At 44.1% G+C, this 18,496-nt stretch overlaps 8 protein-coding genes across 8 annotated transcripts; 5 read left to right on the top strand and 3 right to left on the bottom strand.

Annotated features, from left to right (window-relative positions):
• Window positions 1–740: 740 nt before the first annotated feature.
• Window positions 741–1,225, top strand: O0I10_006748 (translation initiation factor SUI1; the record flags this gene model as incomplete). The annotated part of the gene is made up of 3 exons (XM_058486773.1): window positions 741–777; window positions 837–890; window positions 978–1,225. The coding sequence occupies 3 exons, from the start codon at window positions 741–743 to the stop codon at window positions 1,223–1,225; spliced, it is 339 nt and encodes a 112-aa protein (XP_058342359.1).
• A 324-nt stretch (window positions 1,226–1,549) lies between these two features.
• On the bottom strand, window positions 1,550–3,943 carry O0I10_006749 (uncharacterized protein; the record flags this gene model as incomplete). Its single annotated transcript, XM_058486774.1, has 7 exons — window positions 1,550–2,767; window positions 2,830–3,073; window positions 3,138–3,459; window positions 3,532–3,565; window positions 3,627–3,638; window positions 3,716–3,819; window positions 3,880–3,943. The coding sequence occupies 7 exons, from the start codon at window positions 3,941–3,943 to the stop codon at window positions 1,550–1,552; spliced, it is 1,998 nt and encodes a 665-aa protein (XP_058342360.1).
• Window positions 3,944–6,310: 2,367 nt separating this feature from the next.
• O0I10_006750 (uncharacterized protein) lies at window positions 6,311–10,375 on the top strand (the record flags this gene model as incomplete). The annotated part of the gene is made up of 7 exons (XM_058486775.1): window positions 6,311–6,425; window positions 6,498–6,800; window positions 6,909–7,183; window positions 7,250–7,505; window positions 7,584–9,746; window positions 9,805–10,280; window positions 10,346–10,375. 7 exons carry the CDS (start codon window positions 6,311–6,313, stop codon window positions 10,373–10,375), a joined length of 3,618 nt encoding a protein of 1,205 aa, XP_058342361.1.
• Window positions 10,376–10,858: 483 nt separating this feature from the next.
• On the top strand, window positions 10,859–12,460 carry O0I10_006751 (uncharacterized protein; the record flags this gene model as incomplete). Its single annotated transcript, XM_058486776.1, has 6 exons — window positions 10,859–11,002; window positions 11,063–11,390; window positions 11,457–11,505; window positions 11,566–11,748; window positions 11,799–12,218; window positions 12,295–12,460. 6 exons carry the CDS (start codon window positions 10,859–10,861, stop codon window positions 12,458–12,460), a joined length of 1,290 nt encoding a protein of 429 aa, XP_058342362.1.
• Window positions 12,461–12,715: 255 nt separating this feature from the next.
• Window positions 12,716–13,528, bottom strand: O0I10_006752 (uncharacterized protein; the record flags this gene model as incomplete). The annotated part of the gene is made up of 4 exons (XM_058486777.1): window positions 12,716–12,734; window positions 12,801–13,049; window positions 13,124–13,181; window positions 13,243–13,528. The coding sequence occupies 4 exons, from the start codon at window positions 13,526–13,528 to the stop codon at window positions 12,716–12,718; spliced, it is 612 nt and encodes a 203-aa protein (XP_058342363.1).
• Window positions 13,529–14,531: 1,003 nt separating this feature from the next.
• Window positions 14,532–15,872, top strand: O0I10_006753 (uncharacterized protein; the record flags this gene model as incomplete). Its single annotated transcript, XM_058486778.1, has 2 exons — window positions 14,532–15,536; window positions 15,621–15,872. 2 exons carry the CDS (start codon window positions 14,532–14,534, stop codon window positions 15,870–15,872), a joined length of 1,257 nt encoding a protein of 418 aa, XP_058342364.1.
• A 649-nt stretch (window positions 15,873–16,521) lies between these two features.
• Window positions 16,522–17,077, top strand: O0I10_006754 (uncharacterized protein; the record flags this gene model as incomplete). Its single annotated transcript, XM_058486779.1, has 3 exons — window positions 16,522–16,690; window positions 16,746–16,809; window positions 16,876–17,077. The coding sequence occupies 3 exons, from the start codon at window positions 16,522–16,524 to the stop codon at window positions 17,075–17,077; spliced, it is 435 nt and encodes a 144-aa protein (XP_058342365.1).
• A 121-nt stretch (window positions 17,078–17,198) lies between these two features.
• Window positions 17,199–18,446, bottom strand: O0I10_006755 (uncharacterized protein; the record flags this gene model as incomplete). The annotated part of the gene is made up of 5 exons (XM_058486780.1): window positions 17,199–17,483; window positions 17,578–17,660; window positions 17,734–18,188; window positions 18,251–18,359; window positions 18,425–18,446. The coding sequence occupies 5 exons, from the start codon at window positions 18,444–18,446 to the stop codon at window positions 17,199–17,201; spliced, it is 954 nt and encodes a 317-aa protein (XP_058342366.1).
• Window positions 18,447–18,496: the final 50 nt, after the last annotated feature.

Raw genomic sequence — 18,496 nt, forward strand, 5'->3', positions numbered from 1 at the left:
CCATGCACTATCCCCAACAGAGATTTGGTCAACTATCGCCTCTTTATGAGGAGGCCGAACATGATGCACATAAAACAAAGGATGTTGTGACGCATAATATGATGGAAATGAGTTTCCAAGTGAGCACACCGTATAGCGTGGATGATACAGGCACAAGGAGAGGTTGTGGTTTTGGGATTTGGATCCACCAGCAGGATGGGTGTCGCTACTTCCATATCCAACGAATAATGTGAGCGCCCAAAAAAAACCATCATCTTGTGTTATGGAGCAAATAAGAACGAATTGAACAGGCTTGGGTGAGCACCTTTACCGAATCACAAAGCAATGGTCCACCGCAATAATGTCTATGCAAGCAGCTTTGTCTCCTTTTAAATGTTGATCCATTATGATAATAATAACCCATGCCGCATATGGATGTATGAGAGAGAGATAGAATCAACCCATGTTCAGCACATGACAAGATGGAATCAATCAATAGATAAAGGATGGTTTTTTTTATTTGTACATGGCTAAACTGCTCTATGGAATCAAGGGGTGGTGGTGGTTGGTTGGGTGGGGGGAGGGAGAGTTGCTGCGGTTGGTTGGTTGCTGCGGGGAGTGTCTCGTAGCAGACATGACCAATGACATGTCAGGAAAGAACCCACTATCCAACGGGCGTCACAGGGTGCTTTACTTGAACCCCAAGCGCTCACACAAACTTTTTTTTCATTCTCTTTTCTCTGTACTTGCCTGATAGTTGTATGTCTCATCTCGAGGAAGAACTGAACACCCCTTTTGGTAAGCTCCACGGCAACATGATCGTATCCAGGCAGCCGTCCTAAACCGTTTTATCGTAGATCCTTTCGCTGACGTTGAAGAGGAGAAGGCTCCTAAGGCTGCCAACCATATTCGTAAGTATATACAGTGGAGAGAGACAATGTGTGTGTGTGTGAGTGAGAGAGATGCCCCACCATCTGTGATACTCATGCTCCTTCTAGATTTGCGCATCCAGCAACGTAATGGTCGTAAGACCTTGACGACGCTCCAGGGCCTTCCCACGCAATACGACAACAAGAAGATTCTCAAGGTGTTCAAGAAGGAATTCGCTTGCAATGGTACGATTGTGGATGATGAGGAGCTAGGTCAAGTGCTTCAGCTCTCTGGCGATCAACGCTTGAAGATTGCCGAGTTCTTGGTCAAGGAAGAGATTGCCAAGAAGTCAGAGATCAAGGTCCACGGTTTCTAGAGAATACACGCACACACAACTCACACCTGTTTGTTTTTCGCTTTCTCTCACGATTGCCATCCCTTTCAACTCCTCACATTATCCATCCATAGCCCCTCTTCGACCTCCTTCGTTGTAAAAATACAATTGTCCTCTTTTTTTTTGTCTTAATGCCTCATTGTGCGTATGTGATGATGATGATGAATTGTGCATGGTTGGATAAGTTGCATGTATGTTTCATTCAAGTTTTAGAAATCAATCGGTCATCATGTGAATTGTTCGGGTATCCAAATGCCGAATGAGAGGGAAAGGGAATACATGGTCTAAATTGTGTGTGTATCTCTTCTATACAGACTTTTGTTCTTTGCTGCTACTTGTATCTGCCGTAGCTTCTTGTAAATCTTCAAGACGTCGAACAATGTGCCATAACAAATCCTTGTTTGTCCAATATGAAAAATGAGCTCTCAATCCCACCAAGTATTCATTGGCAATCATGCTCATAAAGCTTTCTGGTTGTAATACATGATCGATGCGTCGTCCACCTGGTAATTTGGCATGTGGCGGCGGCTGGTCTTGTTCTTGCCGTTGAGATTGTGATTCTTCTTCTCCTTCCTCCCCTTCTTCCATATTGGATGATGATGATGTTTGTTGTTGTTGCTCTCCATTATCTTCATTATCCGTTGACGGCTTCTTCTGTGGATCATCAATGACAATATCAGGTGTTGTTTCAGTGCTAGCGGGTCGAAAGTTTTGTTTTGCCCGTTCAAATGATTCCATTCGTACGCCATCAATGCCCAAGACTTCCACCAAATGCTTAGCCTTCTTATCAGGCACCGCCGCCACATTATTATCAGCCGTCTCCATGTGCTTATCCATGTAACGCTTGTTATGGATCTTGGGATACGCTTGATCGAATGTCATGGATCGAGTTCTCATTACTGGGCGCTGTTTTTTAGCTGCTGCGTTGAGCTGATCTGCTGATTTGGATCGGTCATCATACTCATTGCTGGCTAACTGCGGTTGCTGCGAGTGGTGAAGATGATGATGATCTTCAAGTGATGATGGTGGTATATTCCTAATTTGGTCTTTGAGCGGGTCCCACGTAATGATGCCTGGTTCATTGCTAGGAATACGTTCTTCATCATCTCCATTCAAGGTCTTGTTTGATGGAGAGGAAGAGAAATATTGAAACATGGCATTGACGGATGATATGAAACGATTGGTCTCTTCTTGTTGTTGCTGTTGAGCTTGATCACTGGTGTTGTTGGTATCCAAGTCTGATTGTTGCTGTGGTTGTTGTTGTCTACTTTCAGCAAGCATAGGTTCACCACGTTGGATCCCCTCCGCTGTATCTTGCAAGTTCTCCTCTGGTAATCCTTGTTCACGTCGTTCTTGCTGTTGCTGAGACCATCCTCGCCATGAAAAGAATGAAAAAATGCTAGCACCAGGTAAAGATGGAATGGATGGGAATGAAAATGTGGGTCCTATTGGCACCGAGCGATCCACAAGTACGGCAGGTTCCTCTGTATATGAATCCTCCAACAATGGCTCAAATCGATATGCCTACGTATGACGATGATGATATTGAGTACAATCGTATTTCAACAGGACATGGTGAACTTTACCAATGGATCAAATGGATGGAAGACATTTTCAAAGACAATATCCTCATCGATGTGATAATACTTTGGTGATTGGCCTCTGATGGTAAGCATGGCACCAAGGGGTGATCCAAAGCCGAAAAAGTAATTGGGCTTAAAGTCCAATTTGGGAAACTTGACGTCAATCTTGCGATACTCAGCTTCTTCTTGAGGGGAGGAAGGTTCACGTTGATGCGAGAGGATGTCATAGGTGATAATACCACCCAAACTAAAAAAGGGATCCTGTTAGAGATCATTTTTCCTTTCCCTTCCATGAGACCACGTGTACTCACGAATAGCCAATGATCGCAATTTTACCCGCGAAATCAGGATGCTTCTCCAAAAAGTTGTGATAGGATGTGTTGAATAAATGGGTGACATGATCAATGATGCTTTGACCCCGTTCTTTGGAGAAATAAAACAAGATGTCGGCAAGATAATCGTTTTCAATGAGTCGAATGGTTGGTATGGATTTCAAAGTGATGCGGCCCATGGTAGGATCCGTTTGCTCGTGAATGTGCCGGTGCCATTCGATCGGTATCAATTCAATTCGCACTGCATGATCAGGGACCTTGGCTTGTAATACTTGGCGTGTCGTCTCTCGTAAATTGTCAACTACATAGGACATCCCACCCATTAGCATGCATAGCTTGTGCATACAACAACGCGTTTATTCCACACACTTACTATGCTCGTAGAAATGACCATACTCTTCCGTTTGCTGTTTTCATATGTGAGACATCCAAATATTCCGCTTCCCTTATGCAATCAAAAATACTCACTTGGCCGATCCCCTGTGTAATATAAAGAATGTCAGCCAAATGCTTTCATAGTCGAATGTATAATCGTCATCAATACTTGCATGAATAACAAAAATGACATGGTCAACGGGACTATCGGACATGCCTTCGTCACAAGACGAGTCGCCTTGAGCGGGTCCAACGGAAGGTGAAAGTGGTGGAGGGTTCAATTCATCTACTATTGAGCAACGCAATGCGCATTAGCGATGCGAGAAAGACTGCAATGTGCATTTACCTTCTTCAACGGTGCTCGTGGCTGATAGCTGAGGCGATGGGACATAGGTTGTTTCAAAGAACATGAGAGAAGGAAAGGAAAGAAAAGGAAACAAGCGGTGTCTGTCAAATTGAGATTTCCTTCTTTTGAAGCAAGTTCTCTCGCTCTCATCTTGCATGCAGCTCCAGTGATCCACACAATCAAATACCAGTCCTCAACGCCACACACACACATACACTCATATGTACACTCGCTCACACTCACCCTATCACCCACATTATTCCATTGTTGAGAAGATTTACTCGTTGCCCTATATCTACATTCATGTAAAAACTCATCTTGGCACATAAAATCACATGTCAGCATGGACAATGCTGCTGTGCAACACGATGTGTTTCAGTCTTACAGCATAGTATACTCCTTGAATGAAGCACCCACATCTCATCTTTTAAAAAAAGTGCCACACATTATCCATCACCATTCCATACAGCTAGCATACGTACCATCTATGATCCCATCTCCTACGCCCCATCCATTCATGCATGATGGCGGGATGTTTGAATTATTCACCGAAACGACAATCCATCAATTCGACATTGGGATGCAGCCCCCGTCACCGTTGGTGTAACCATGACAACATTCACCAAAATCGAAAATTCTTTCAATTCGTAAAGAACAGCATCGTTGCATGAATACTCGCTGATGACAAGAGGATATCTTAAGTGTTGAGGGCATTGCCTTGGGGATGACTGACATGTCGCTATACTACCCACCGCTTTACAAAGTTCGATCAAGGAAAGAAAACTTGGATTGCTTTAAGCAACTTGTCAATGTGCATGTATTGTTGTATGCGAATACGTTTCGAAAACAATCCACGTGGCCGTTACATATGTTTTCGAAGCTCAGATTGACAGCCTTTTATAGCTGCTATGTTGATGTCAATAAAGATGACTGCCAATGGGTTGTAGCTTTTGGCCTCCAGCAGAATGTCGTGTACTATACATTTGAAAGCCCTTATGGGTAGCTGATAAGAAGCTCCCCACCCATTGAGTTGTGTTGCACATCCTTGTGGTAAAAAATAAGAAGCATGTCAGTCTTGTGATGTGACTAAGCCAACCCATCATCATCAAGTAGTAGTAAAAGGATGGCCACCAATTAAAATACCTCCTGGGAGTTCACAAGAATATCTCCCAATCCATCTCTAGCAACTAATAAGAACTTAATAATCTAAAGTAGACGTGTTTCTGCAAAAAAAAGTTTGGTGGTGGTGTAACAACATACAACAGCAACTTGCAGGTAGTATAAGAAGAAACAATGATAACATAGAGGAAATTGGAGCATGAGTGGGGGAGGGTTAATATGAAAACGAACGATGGTATTGGGTATACGGAGATCTTGAAATCTATCATCAACGCAAAAGATGCCAATGTGCATTGTAATAGCGTGTGGGAAAATAGTGTTGTCAGCCAAAGGTTCATTTATGATGCCAAGCCCAAGAGATAAGAGCCGCCAGCTCTCATTGCGGGAGGGCTATGATTCAAACCACGACATTTTGCATGAATGCAGTGACAACATCCACCCTTCATCCACCCTCTCAACCTTGTCCACGTGTTGTTTTAGCTGGATGTGATATTGATATGCGTGAAATGGACTTGGATTCCAGTGGAATGGTTGACATGTAGTTCGGAAACAAAATAAGATCGGTTGACCTTGTTTGGATCAATGGTTACACTAATATTGTAACATAATCAAAGCGTTGTTTCTTTTTTGTCGACGCTAAAAGCCCGAGCCAATTCTTTGTTCAGCGAAACGATGTGTGTGTGCATCACTGTTTGCATACGTGATATGCAAGATAGCAGTAAAAGAATATCATCCGTGCGCTGGAGCGCGCGCCACTTTACGTCAAGGAGAGCAATGATACAAATAAAGCGTTGTTGATATATAGTAGGAGGGAGCATATGACACAGAGTGACACGAACGAATGCATGACGCTGTTTACGGGAAATTTCAGGGTGAAAAAAGAGAGAGCAGAGAAAAAGAAAGAACCCAAGCACCACCCTATCTCCTTGCTTCTCCCATGCATTGGGTACTAACAAACATAAAGAATGATCCTCATCCGCGTCAGTGTACAATGTCGTACATTTAAAGTAACCCATGACAATGATACCATTCAGGAGGTAAATAGAGTAAAGAGATATAATAGTACTACAATGATTGAAAGGGAGGATGAAAGGTCACCATCACACTCACTCACTGTAAGACGAGAAAGGGAAACTCCGTTTTGCGATACCCCTTCCTAGCCTTCCCTTGTCTTTTTATTTTCGTCTCTTTAAGCATCCTATATACATACGCATACGCACGCACATTATCACACACACGCACACACACACACACATACACGCATAATAGGACCAGCTTTATCTCTTTCTTTGTATATCTACTTTGACTACTCATGTTGCGGAGGTGGACGATCGCCATTCTCCTTCTTGCTGGGATATCTATCGTCGTGGAAGCTCAGCTAGGCACCATTCAAACCAATGTGCCATGGCGTGCTGGTCATGTTGCTGGTATATTATTATCATTAGTGTTCACTTGTTGACAAGCATTTCCCCCCTCTCTCTGACAATGCGGCTACCTAGTGTACCTCGATCCATACGTGATCTTGTATGGTGGATCTGAAGACACGTCTGAAAGCTATGGCGGCACTGTGCACGGTTCAAACAGCCTTTGGGTGTGGGATTCTCGTAACGGATCATGGTACAATGCGCAATCGACGGTGCAATCGGGCGTGAATATGTTGCCACAGGTGTACTTTGGAGCGACGACACTGCCAAGTTCAGGGCAAATGATTGTAGTGGGTGGCAATACCACAGGTGGCGGTACATCGGGCATGCTTCAGAAACTGGATATCAATAATTGGAGTTGGAGCTTCCCATCATCCAGTAAGTGGTCGAACATTCTCATCTCTTTTTTCCCCTCTCCTTTTATCCCCCTCCAACTAAAATAGTACAAATGGATTTCTTCTTCTCTTCTTCATCTTCATCATCAAGACACAGCATCACCCACACGTGCAGCTCAATTTGCTATCACCACTGTCAATAACACAATCTACACTTATGGCGGTTCAGCTGTCGATACCAATGGCTTTGTTCAATCCAATGCTGTCCTCAACGACCTTTACATGTTGGATGCGAATTCATTTGGATGGACATCCGGTTCCAATGGTGCAGCAATCACGGGTCATTCCACTTGTTACATCAAGTCATGTAACTGCCTCGTTGTGTTTGGTGGAACATCCACGGGAAATGGAGCAGATGCCAATGCAGTAAGTAGTAATTTTATCGTGTGATGTGATAACAATGCGCGCTGATAAGTTTAAATTTGCTACTAGAATGTGATCGTGTACGACTTGACAAAAAGAGCTTGGAATTTGCAAGTAGCAGTGGGTGGTGGATCGAGTGGCCCTCCTGGTGGTCGTGTATTGCATACCGCCAATTGCATGGATGACAAGATGATCGTTTATGGTGGTGGTTCACCAAGTCCTTCTGATTCAGACGTTTGGGTATTGGATGCATCAAGTTATCCCACACTCACATGGGAGCGTAAGCAAATGGAAAATATCGGCCAGGGCCCAAGTGCTCGAATGGGTAAGTAAAAAAAAGGGGGATGGAAATAATCCACATCACACACTTTTTTGTACTGAAAATAGAGTGCTTCATGTTTAGGTCACACAACCGTCTTGGATAAGGCAAATCAGAAGCTGTATATTTTTGGTGGATGGGGAGCTACTGCTACAAGCGACACCCACATGTACATCTTGGATGCTGTTAAATGGAGCTGGTCCAAGATACCTACAGCAGGCTTCTCCTCCTCAGGCGATTCCTCTGGCAACGGTGATGGCAATGGTGATGGTGATGGTGGTGGCAGCAAAACAGGTGCCATTGTTGGTGGCGTAGTTGGTGGTGTTGTTGGAGCAGCACTTATTGCAGCACTACTCTTTTTGTTATGGAGACGGCGTCGTAAGCAACAACAAAAGAATGCAACCAAAGATGACATGTCCGAAAAGAGTGGAAACGAGTATTATGCGGGACAACATCCTGATTATTGGTATTACGATGGCGGTGATGATCAGCAATCTGATACGGCCAACGGCACTCCCAATCGCAAACGTGTATCCAAAGCAATGACAGCTATGACCAATTCGCTTAGCTTTCGCGATTCTTATGGTGTCCGATCAGAACTTGGTGATACTGAAAGGGTCGTGACAGGCGTATTAGAGGAGTTGCCATCACCTATGGTGACCGATTCAGGCAGCGAGATGGCTACTTATTCGAATGGCACGCGCAGCTATCGTGATTCGGCACACAACAGCAAAGCCTTATTGCTACCCACTTCGCCTTCAGATGTACATTTACGTAGCTGTGGCAATCAAGTACCCAATGAAGTACTATCACAAAAGCCCAACGAGTTTTCCATTCCTGCATCACGCTTTGCTGTACAACACGACAATGGTAGTGGACAAACGGCTACAACGACCATTCCAATCGAGCATTACAGCCCACAGAGCCCTACGTCAATCACTGCAAGTGCTGGTGCACCTCTTAGCAGTAGCATGGATGTGCTTCAAAGTGTGCGATCTGGCTATGGTAGTAGCATGCTAAGCCCAACTGAACAAGCAATGCGTTCACGTGATGGTATCACCGTAACACATGCAACACACAACGCCGATAATCCTGCAATCAAACGCACGAGCCATGATGAAGACAACACCACGTATACCGAATCCATCTCATATCAAGCTCAAGGTTCTATGGGCCCCATACGTTACATTCCACCATCCAGTCAACAATTCAGCTTGGCAACGACAACATCGGCCTCTGCAAGTGGTGCTACCAATGATGCTCGTCGTGGATCCAATGCAGCTATTCCACTCACTCATCACCAGTATCCATCCTCTAATATGAGCAGTGTACCAATGGCACGTCCAATCACTCCAGACCATGACAACGACAACAACAATACAACACATCGCATCTCCATGCATCGCTTCCAACAAGACACAAGCAATAGCAATAGCAACAACAACAATGAAAATATTTATGAGACTGTGAGTCCATTGGAAATGCTCGCTGCTCTTGGACGTGTGAATGAAGAAGAATCTGGCAGCCAAAGTGCAGTTGACTCGAATGAGATTCAATCCTCTGGTTCGGTTGCTACGCCAGCGCAAAGTTCATTAGGAAATGCCACCGATAGCACCAGTCGTGAGCATATGGTTGAGGCCACCACCAAGAGAGATCTTTCGTCACGACATCGTCCTGAATCTATGGAAGATGCATTTTCAGCTTTGGCACCACTCACAAGCATGCTGCCTCGACGATATCAACTTGATCAAACAACGACACCTATCATTGGCCCCATGAATAGCATCCTGTTCATCAACAAAATCAACAACAGCAACAGCCAATCCCCTGCAACAACAACGAACAAAGTGGCCATCAAATCATTTGGTCGACGTGAAGCTTGGGAAAGAGAATGTCGCACATTGATCAAGCTCAAGTCACCCCACGTAGTGGAATTGCTTGAAGTTCTTACCATTCAAGACGAGAGCCGTACACCTCTTCCTCGACGACGACAAAGTATATCATCATCCACATCACAGCCATCTTCGATACAGCAACCTGCTGCTGCTGCTGCTGCTACCAGTAGTAGTCAAGATGATGATGATGACGAGGATCAAGTCAAGTATGTCACAGTCCTTGAACGTCTGGATGAGACATTAGGATCAGCTATTCGACGTGCAAGATCAGAAAAACATGCGTGGACAACACAACAAACCCGTGCCATTGCTCGTAATGTAATTGAATGTCTTGCATGGTGTCATTCACGAGGTAATAATGATGGAAGCCAATGGTATTATATGGTACTAAATGATGTATGTATGTGTAGGAATCGCCTTTTGTGATCTCAAGCCGAGTAACATTATGCGACGTAGTGCAGACGCATCTTGGAAGTTGATTGATTTTGAAGCAAGTCGAACCATTGGTGAGGAATGTGTGGGTGTGATTACGCCACGCTATTGCCCACCCGAGGTCGCACGTGCGACAACATACGGTCTCGAAGGTGCCAACGGTGTCGTAGCTACGCCGAGTGTGGATTTATGGGCACTGGGTTGTGTCATTTACGAGTTGGAGACAAAGCACGCATTGTTTGCAGGCAACATCAAAGATGAAACCATCCTTCATTTTATATCTCATCCATCACCTTCCACGCCTATTCTCAACAATGGTCTACGTTGGAACGAACACAAAGAACTCTACATCCCTAATCTCGAACGCAAAATCCCTGATACTCGTACACGTCAATTGATCAAAATGCTACTCAGTCGTGAGCCATCCAAGCGTGGCAGTGCATCCACTTTACTGGTAAGTTTATCTATTTGGGACACACATGATGGCATGTATGCATAACGTTTTCTTCCTTGGTATAGGATCATCCATATTTCGAAGAACAACAATAATCAACCCATTTACATTGTCATTCATTCATTCATTTTTACACACCGCTCTTATATTGCCTTTCATTATCTTTTGCATGTTCTGTACAGCCTCATACACATTCACTGTCTTCACGATCTTAATAAATTCAGTCTCTTTGTACTCTTATTATCTCATACGCATCTCATACTGATTGCATACTCTAATTGAATATGATAATAGCGTTGTCGAATAAAAGCGCAATGTAAAGTATGAAGCTACTATATCATGGGCCACCACATTAAAGGCGACATCGCTTAGACAAGGTCATTTGAACAAGCTGACAACCCATGTGTTATTCACTCTCAAGTACTATTCAAGCATCAACAGCGTAAAAGAAGCTCCTTCCGCATTAGGCACACGATGCATAAAGGGCTGGCATTTTTAGTCTACGCCACCCTCTCTTCCGAGATTTTTTCATCAGACAAATTTCTTCGCCGCTCTCTCTCTTTTGAACACACACAGCAATGGGAAAAACCACCAGCAAACGCAACGTCGAGCGTCACGATCCTCTTCATGTTGAACTTGCCGACAATCCTGATCAGGGCATGCGTCGTAAGACTGTTCGTCAAAAGTTTGTCGAGCGTAATCAACGAGACGAGACCGTCGAGGTACCAACCGATCCTTTATTACTATTATGCATTGTTATGCTGACCCTAGATCGTCACTAGGAATACCTTGATCCCAAGCTCTCCAAAAAGATTCTCAAGATCGCACGTGAGCAGCAAGAAGAAATCGAAGGCAAGCAGCAACCTGATGAACCTAGCAACAACAACTTTGAGTCAAGATTCCCTCTCGGATTTGATCCAAGTGACGACGATTTGGATGCTGAGGATATGCATGGCGAATACGAAGAGCTCGAATTGGATGAAGAGGATGATGAGATCTTGAAGCAATTCTTGCCAGCTGCTCCTGTTGAGAAACGCACATTGGCTGATCTTATCATGGAGAAGATCGAGGAAAAGAATGCAAAGGATGAAGCTGCTGCTAATGGTGAAGGTGAGTTTGTCACTACTACAAAGAGGCGAGATATGGATGACTCATGTCCGATTTTTCATGCAACAGCACAACAAGGTCCAGCAATGAATCCAAAGGTCGTAGAGGTGTACACAAAGTAAGTAAAGGATATAAAAGGTATGGATCAGAGTGTGTGTGATAACAATGGTCAAATCAGGGTTGGACAATTGCTTTCACGGTACAAGTCTGGCAAGCTTCCCAAAGCTTTCAAGATCATTCCATCACTCGGCAACTGGGAAGAGATCATCATTCTTACACAGCCCGAGAATTGGAGCCCTCAAGCCACTTATGAAGCTACTCGTATGTTTGTATCCAACTTGAAGACTGAACAAGCACAAAAGTAAGTATGCAAAGGTGCAGAGAAAGGGCCCAAGTCTTATTCTGTTTTAGGTTCATGTATTATGTGCTCCTCGATCGTGTGCGTGATGATATCCAAGAGAACAAAAAGCTCAATTACCATTTGTATATGGCACTCAAGAAAGGTCTCTACAAGCCATCTGCTTTCTTCAAGGGCTTCCTTTTCCCTCTATGCGAATCAGGCACATGTACATTGAGAGAAGCTGCCATCATTGGTAGTGTCTTGTCCAAGGTTTCCATTCCCGTACTTCACTCATCCGCTGCATTGCTCCGTCTCGCTCAAATGGACTACACCGGTCCCAATTCTCTCTTCATCCGTGTTCTCCTCGACAAGAAATATGCTTTGCCATACAAGGTCATTGATGGAATGGTTGAACATTATCAGCAATTCAGAAACGATCCCCGTGAAATGCCTGTATTATGGCATCAATCATTGCTTGTTTTCGTACAAAGGTAAGGAAGGATGGGAATTGGGAAGAAAAAAGTGGTATTGGTGCTGATGTGTGTGTGTGTGTGTACATTGTTCCAGATACAAGCAGGACCTTGTCCCCGAGCAAAAAGAGATCCTTTATGACGTTATTAAACACAAGCATCATCCCGAAATTGCTGCTGAAGTGCGCCGGGAACTTCAACACGCACAATCCCGTGATGCCATTGATCAAATGGATTACGACAGCGACATTCTCATGGATTAAGTTACTAGCCAACCTTTATTCTTGTATATCAAAAGTATTTGTACCATTCATTCTTCTTCATTTTGTCCATTTTATTTCTTTTCCCAACAAGATAAACCTTCGATCATCATTCTATCTTCTGCATCGTACCTCGTCATTGCCAAAATGTTCTTCTACCTGTGATTTGTGATGAGTGATAGGCCCCCCCTTTAACCATGGATCCAACTTACCATAACAACTCTTCTTTTTGCTCCTCACATGCACAAGCTATCAGTTCTATACCTTATCCAATGGTCTAGAAAGAGAAAAAAGATACATAAGCAATCAAGTCAATGACCAACATCCCATGTAATATACGTACCTATTGAAACCACCGCGACGATTCATGTATTGACGGTACTTTAGAGGTTTACGAACATTGGCTGCAGATGCATCAGTGCCTGGGACATGCTTGTTCTTGGTTGTATCAAATCCACCAAAACCCATCAATTTCATCATTTTGGTTTCCTCATCATCGTCGTCGTTGATTTCCACAGCGGGTTTATCGTCAGCAGGTGGAGGTGGAGATGCTGATGGAGATCGTCTACGTGGTGGTGCTTCACGACTGTATCTATCTCAACCATCCCACTATTAGAAAACCTATCTCTCTCTTTTCTTCTCCTCCTCCTCTCATATTGAACATACCTTCTAGAAGGACGTGATGGGGAGCGACTCCAAGAACGACGTCTTCCTCTGTCATAATCTATACCAATCCATAAGCATCCTGTAATGGTTCAATGCAAGTCCAATGAAGCCGATTTTACCTCGAGGACTACGGCCACGACGACCTCGTCTTCCACGAGGGGATGGTGATCGTCTACGAGAACGATAGCGTGGAGGTGATCGTGAACGAGATAGTGATCTTGAAGGAGAGCGTTTAGGACGACGTGCTGGTGGCGATCGAGAATAATAGCGACCACCAGGTGAAGGTGGTGAACGAGAACGATAACGACGTGCTGGTGGCGATCTGGATGGAGAAACAGAGGCACGATCAAGGTCTCGGTAACGTCGACGACTGCTACTACGATAAGGTGACGGAGAGCGTGGCATGTGAGAAAGAGGCAATAGACTGCAACACAATTTTCCTGCTGTTTCCATTTCAATGTAGCTTTGCCATAGTCCACCAATAAATGATCACATGATGTATGCAACCCAACTTGTCACTTATTGAAAGCTGATTTATGATGCATAATGGTTGTTAATCAACAAGCAGTACTTGTGGATGCTTCATGCATGCTACTACCACTCCAACTTTATTCTTAACGCTTTCTCGTGGGATGTACAAGAATAGTGGTAAACTTACACGGCTTGCTAAAAGACATTATTTACAGTTGACGTACCATTTAGCGCATGTTTTCAAGGTAATTGATCATATGTATGTATACGTGTCGCTCGCATGTTGATCGCTTAACGTCGTTAGTAGCTTTCTCCCTTTACTATTGGATGAGGAGGGTCGTATCCATGGTCAATGGATTACATCAAGGTATGCCTATACTACGTGTTTGTATTCATCAGTGTTACCAAAAAGATCAAATTCCTTTAAGGGAGCGTTCTCGAGATCGAATACACGACAAGTTTCATTCGCATGACAGGTTTGTTGGAGTCGGGGCGTAAAACGAATTTCCTGGGTGCACTATATGACTCAAAAGGAAAAGAACTAGCAATAGTGAACAGCGCAATAATGCCATCATCACATCACGGTTGACATGACTACCTGGTATAGTTAAGCGTATGATTATTGATCATCATCTTTTGTATTCTCCCACCACAACAACGCCCACTCTTTCAATCATAGTCACGCAATCTACAGCCCGAAACATATGATAAGAGGCTGTCAAACATGCGCAAGGACCAAAGCGGATTGCTCGGAGGAAAAAACATAAATGATGAGCTCATTGTGCATGATGAGAATACGATGTTTCAGTTGTTTCCTTTCCCGCCAAAAGTGAGTACAGAATCTGGATCACAGTAAATGGTTTCCTTTCTCTTTCTTTGCTTGTAATTAACAAACATTCCTCTTTCCAACAAACATCTCTTTCTGTCTTTCTCTACCATGGATCCAAACACTGCACTAGATCCCTCTTTTGACTTTGCGGCTGCTCTTGTAAAGGCAATGGAGCAAGAAGATGTTATTAAGCCTTCCTACAAGCTCGATTGGCCTTCCTCATCATTCATGTCTCCCGCTCAACACGTTGCTGCCACCAATCCATCGGATACTGGAAATACCTTTTCAGATTCATTGTTCCCTCTTGATCAGGCTACAACGGCACCTTCTTCAGCGGCAGCTTCACCACCACCTCCATCATCTACTCTTATGGACCCTTCATTGTCATTGATGCATGCACCAGCTTCGCCACCTCCATCTGCCACTGGCTCAGCATCGACTTCTACAACGAATAATGGCCAAAACATGGATAAGCAACAACAACAGCAATATGGTGACATGAATACTTGGCAATTCCCAAGTGCTAGTGATTACACGACAACATCCAATAACATGTTTCTTCCACCTTCTCCACCTGATGAATCGCCCATGTCTGCAGCTGCAGCAGCTATGGCTGCTCAACAAGCAACACAGTTCCCTCCATGGTTCGGAATGCAGTTTCCTGGTGCCACGCTTAATGAGACATCACCCTCATCAGTGGGAGCAGCAACCTCTGCACAACCCCATATGATGAATCCTCTCATGTGTTACATGCCATCTGCTTTCCAGCAACATCAACAACACCATCAAGCTCATCCTACTGCTAATAACGCGACAACAGCAGCAACAGCAGCAAATGGTGCCACGAATGCATCATCCACCAATGCAACCCGAAACAGTCGCCGACGTTCGGCTCCAGCACGCCCATATCGCCGCCGCAATTCTTCTCATCCATCGGTTGCGTCAGTGGTTTCGCTTTCTGCTCATGAGCCTGTGGCACATACAATCAATGGTGTTGAGCACATCACCTTTTTATATTCACACGATCGCCTTGTTAAGGAATACACCGTACGTACCGATGTCGATAATTGTCCATTGGATGACATTCCTGGTGATTTTCGCATGATGAATGCTGTGAGTATAGAATTTCTTTTATCTTTTTTCCCTTTTTCCATTTTCTTCTTTAGCTTACGAGAAATGCCCCCCTCCCAAAAATAGATTTATCCACGAGCCAATGTTGACAAAGAAGACTATGATGGCAATCGTTGGGAGTACGAGACAAGCTGTAATCAACTTGGCTGGAAACTATGTTGGCTCAACCAAGACCAATTGTGTGGCCGTCGTGGATTAATTCAACGGGCTGTCGACTCGTATCGTAATCGTCATGCACACATGCGATCTCGTCGCGTCACACGACAAGAAAAAGTGGCCAATGGTACATTACGCCGACGACGGGCCAAAAAGTGCTAAGCAACCTCCTCCTTCTTGTCATATCATTATTATACGTCCTCCTTGTACTTTTTTTTTCAATCGTGTGTGTGTATGTTTCCCACACCTTCTTCTACCTACCATCCCCATCCTATTCTTAACCTATTCTTTCTTCTTTGTATTGTACGAATACGCATCAGCACATTCTCTCTCTTTCTTTTTACATATAACAACATGATAGCAAATCATCGGCTTCTTCTTTGTATATAATCCTTTATTGGTTAAATAAAAAAAGTTTCTCATTATGCTCCCACAATGGTGTTGACTATATCGTGTGATCTTGAGATGCGTGGATAGGTGGTGATTCATCTGCAATGAGGATGAGACGGGAAGGTTTCACAGCATACAAGTATGGTCTGTGCACTGCCATCATCGCATCCATCAAGATAATGTCATTTGTGACATTTCACCGAGCGGTCAATCAATCTTGTTCTTGCCCCCCATACCGTCATCTGACACCGGCGATCGCTCCTTTTTTTCTCTCTTTCATCCAACATTGCCCAACCAGGATCTTCGCATGATTACTCAGTTTGTCTGGACCACTTATATCTGTTTCCTAACAGTCATCCCCCTTCTCCTCGAATGGGGCCTGTTTCGTAAAGTTGTCACTCATCTCACTCATCAATGCACCATGAGCTATGGCGGCATTCCTGCTGATCTCGGCGTTGCCTCATTGGCATTGGCTTGCTTGTACTCTTTTGTCATTCCAGAGTTGGTGGTCCGGACCACAGCATTGTTTCATCCAACCTTATCTCAACGTCTGAAGCTGGGTTTCCATCATCTGCAACAGCTGTTTCCAGGTAATGCAGCTCCCCATCATCTTATGTAACCCGGCTAATAATATTCCGAATTCAGCCTTTGCAGTATCCGTTTATCTCATTCATGCAAACACCAATATTCATACATGGCATAGTAGAGCGTAAGCATTTGGCTATTTGTGTTTATGTACATTGAGTCGATATTCATTGTTTGGTGCTTTGTTTAGGTTCATTCTTATCCAAACAGTGCTCTTTGTTTACCTTCCTTTTTCATATTGTTGGTCAAACGATACAATCACGCTCATTGCATACCGCTGCGTCTTGGCTTGGTCATTGATTTACAGCCTATTTCCTCATGAAGTCTCGAACGCATTCTGGTACATGACCCAATTACATGCTGCAAGTAACAACTACTATTACGTCTTGTAAAAAGCTACACATTCATATCCGCATCTTATTACACCACATGATTGATATCCTTATAATAAACTTGTTCATTACAGAGTAGAGTAAACAATGGGGGGATTACAATGATAGTACTAGAGTCATATTAATCGCGCTTGATCTCACGACGCACCTTCATAGCCTTGTAATCGCCATTGAAGGGAATAGCAATCTTCATAAGTTCGGTAAGCACGTTCCAATCCAACACCTTGGTAAGACCAATCTTCATCAAAACAGTAATGATACCCTGATCCGTGACTACCACCTTGCCAGCGTTACGGCAAATAGCATCAGCAACCACTGAAGGAGGAGAGGAGATCTTTTGAGCCGAAGTGAGAGCAGACATCTTGCCAGCATTGCTGTAAAAGTTCGAATCGATAGGCGAGGGATGCTATCATACACACAAACACACACACACACACACATCATCGTTAGTCATTCACATGCAAATACCCAATGTGCTCACCCCGTCCCCAATGACTTACCACAACCAACACGTTGATACCATCCTCAGCATGTTCAGCAGCAATGGATGCAGCAAAGGTAGTCAAAAAGTCCTTGGTGGAAGCTATACGATGATGATGATGGTGAGCCATCACTTCTTTTTCACCTCATCCATTCCATATGCATCCTCAACTTACCATATAAAGCACCCATGGGATTGGGAATGAATCCAGCACTGCTTGAAGTAAAAGTAACCAAACCCTTAAGACCCTTATCCAACATGCGATTCAAAAAGTGATGAGTGAGGACGAGTGGTGCGGTGACGTTGGTGTGGTAGTTGGCCATGCTACGCTTAACAGCTGTATCAGCAAAGCAGCCTGTAGTGATGAAACCAGCATTGTTGCACAGGATTTGCACATCGATATCATCGGTCTCCTTCTTGACAGCTTCAAGATACGTCTCGCCAGTTGCTTCAGACAAATCACATGGCACGAAACGGAATTCCTGGTTGGGGAACTCCTTGACAATGTCCTCCTTAAACTTGGCAAACAAGGCATCATTCAAAGCAACCACCACCACATTGAGACCTTGACTTGCAAGCTTGCGTACGAGACCAGCACCAATACCAGAGGAGCCACCAGTAACGAGAGCCCTTTTATACGACATTCGTCACACCAAATTACACGACATGACGCGAATTAACAACCAACTTACCATTGGGCGTTATACTTTTTCTTCAAGTCTTGTTCCTTGCATCCATAAGCACCGTACAAAACAAGTGCCACATACGGGACAACCGCAAGCACGCCAATCCAAAAGAAGACTGTTGTTGAATGTTAACGAAGGTCGAAATGCAAGCGAACGAGCGTATAGCGGGAAGGTCATTACCAGTCGTGATGAGCTCAAACATGATACAGCGAAAAGAGAAGAGCGGCGCTGTGAAATAGCCAGCCCAAGAAG

The sequence above is a fragment of the Lichtheimia ornata genome (assembly GCF_029851405.1).
Source record: "Lichtheimia ornata isolate CBS 291.66 chromosome Unknown scaffold00031, whole genome shotgun sequence".
Lineage (NCBI taxonomy): Eukaryota > Fungi > Mucoromycota > Mucoromycetes > Mucorales > Lichtheimiaceae > Lichtheimia > Lichtheimia ornata.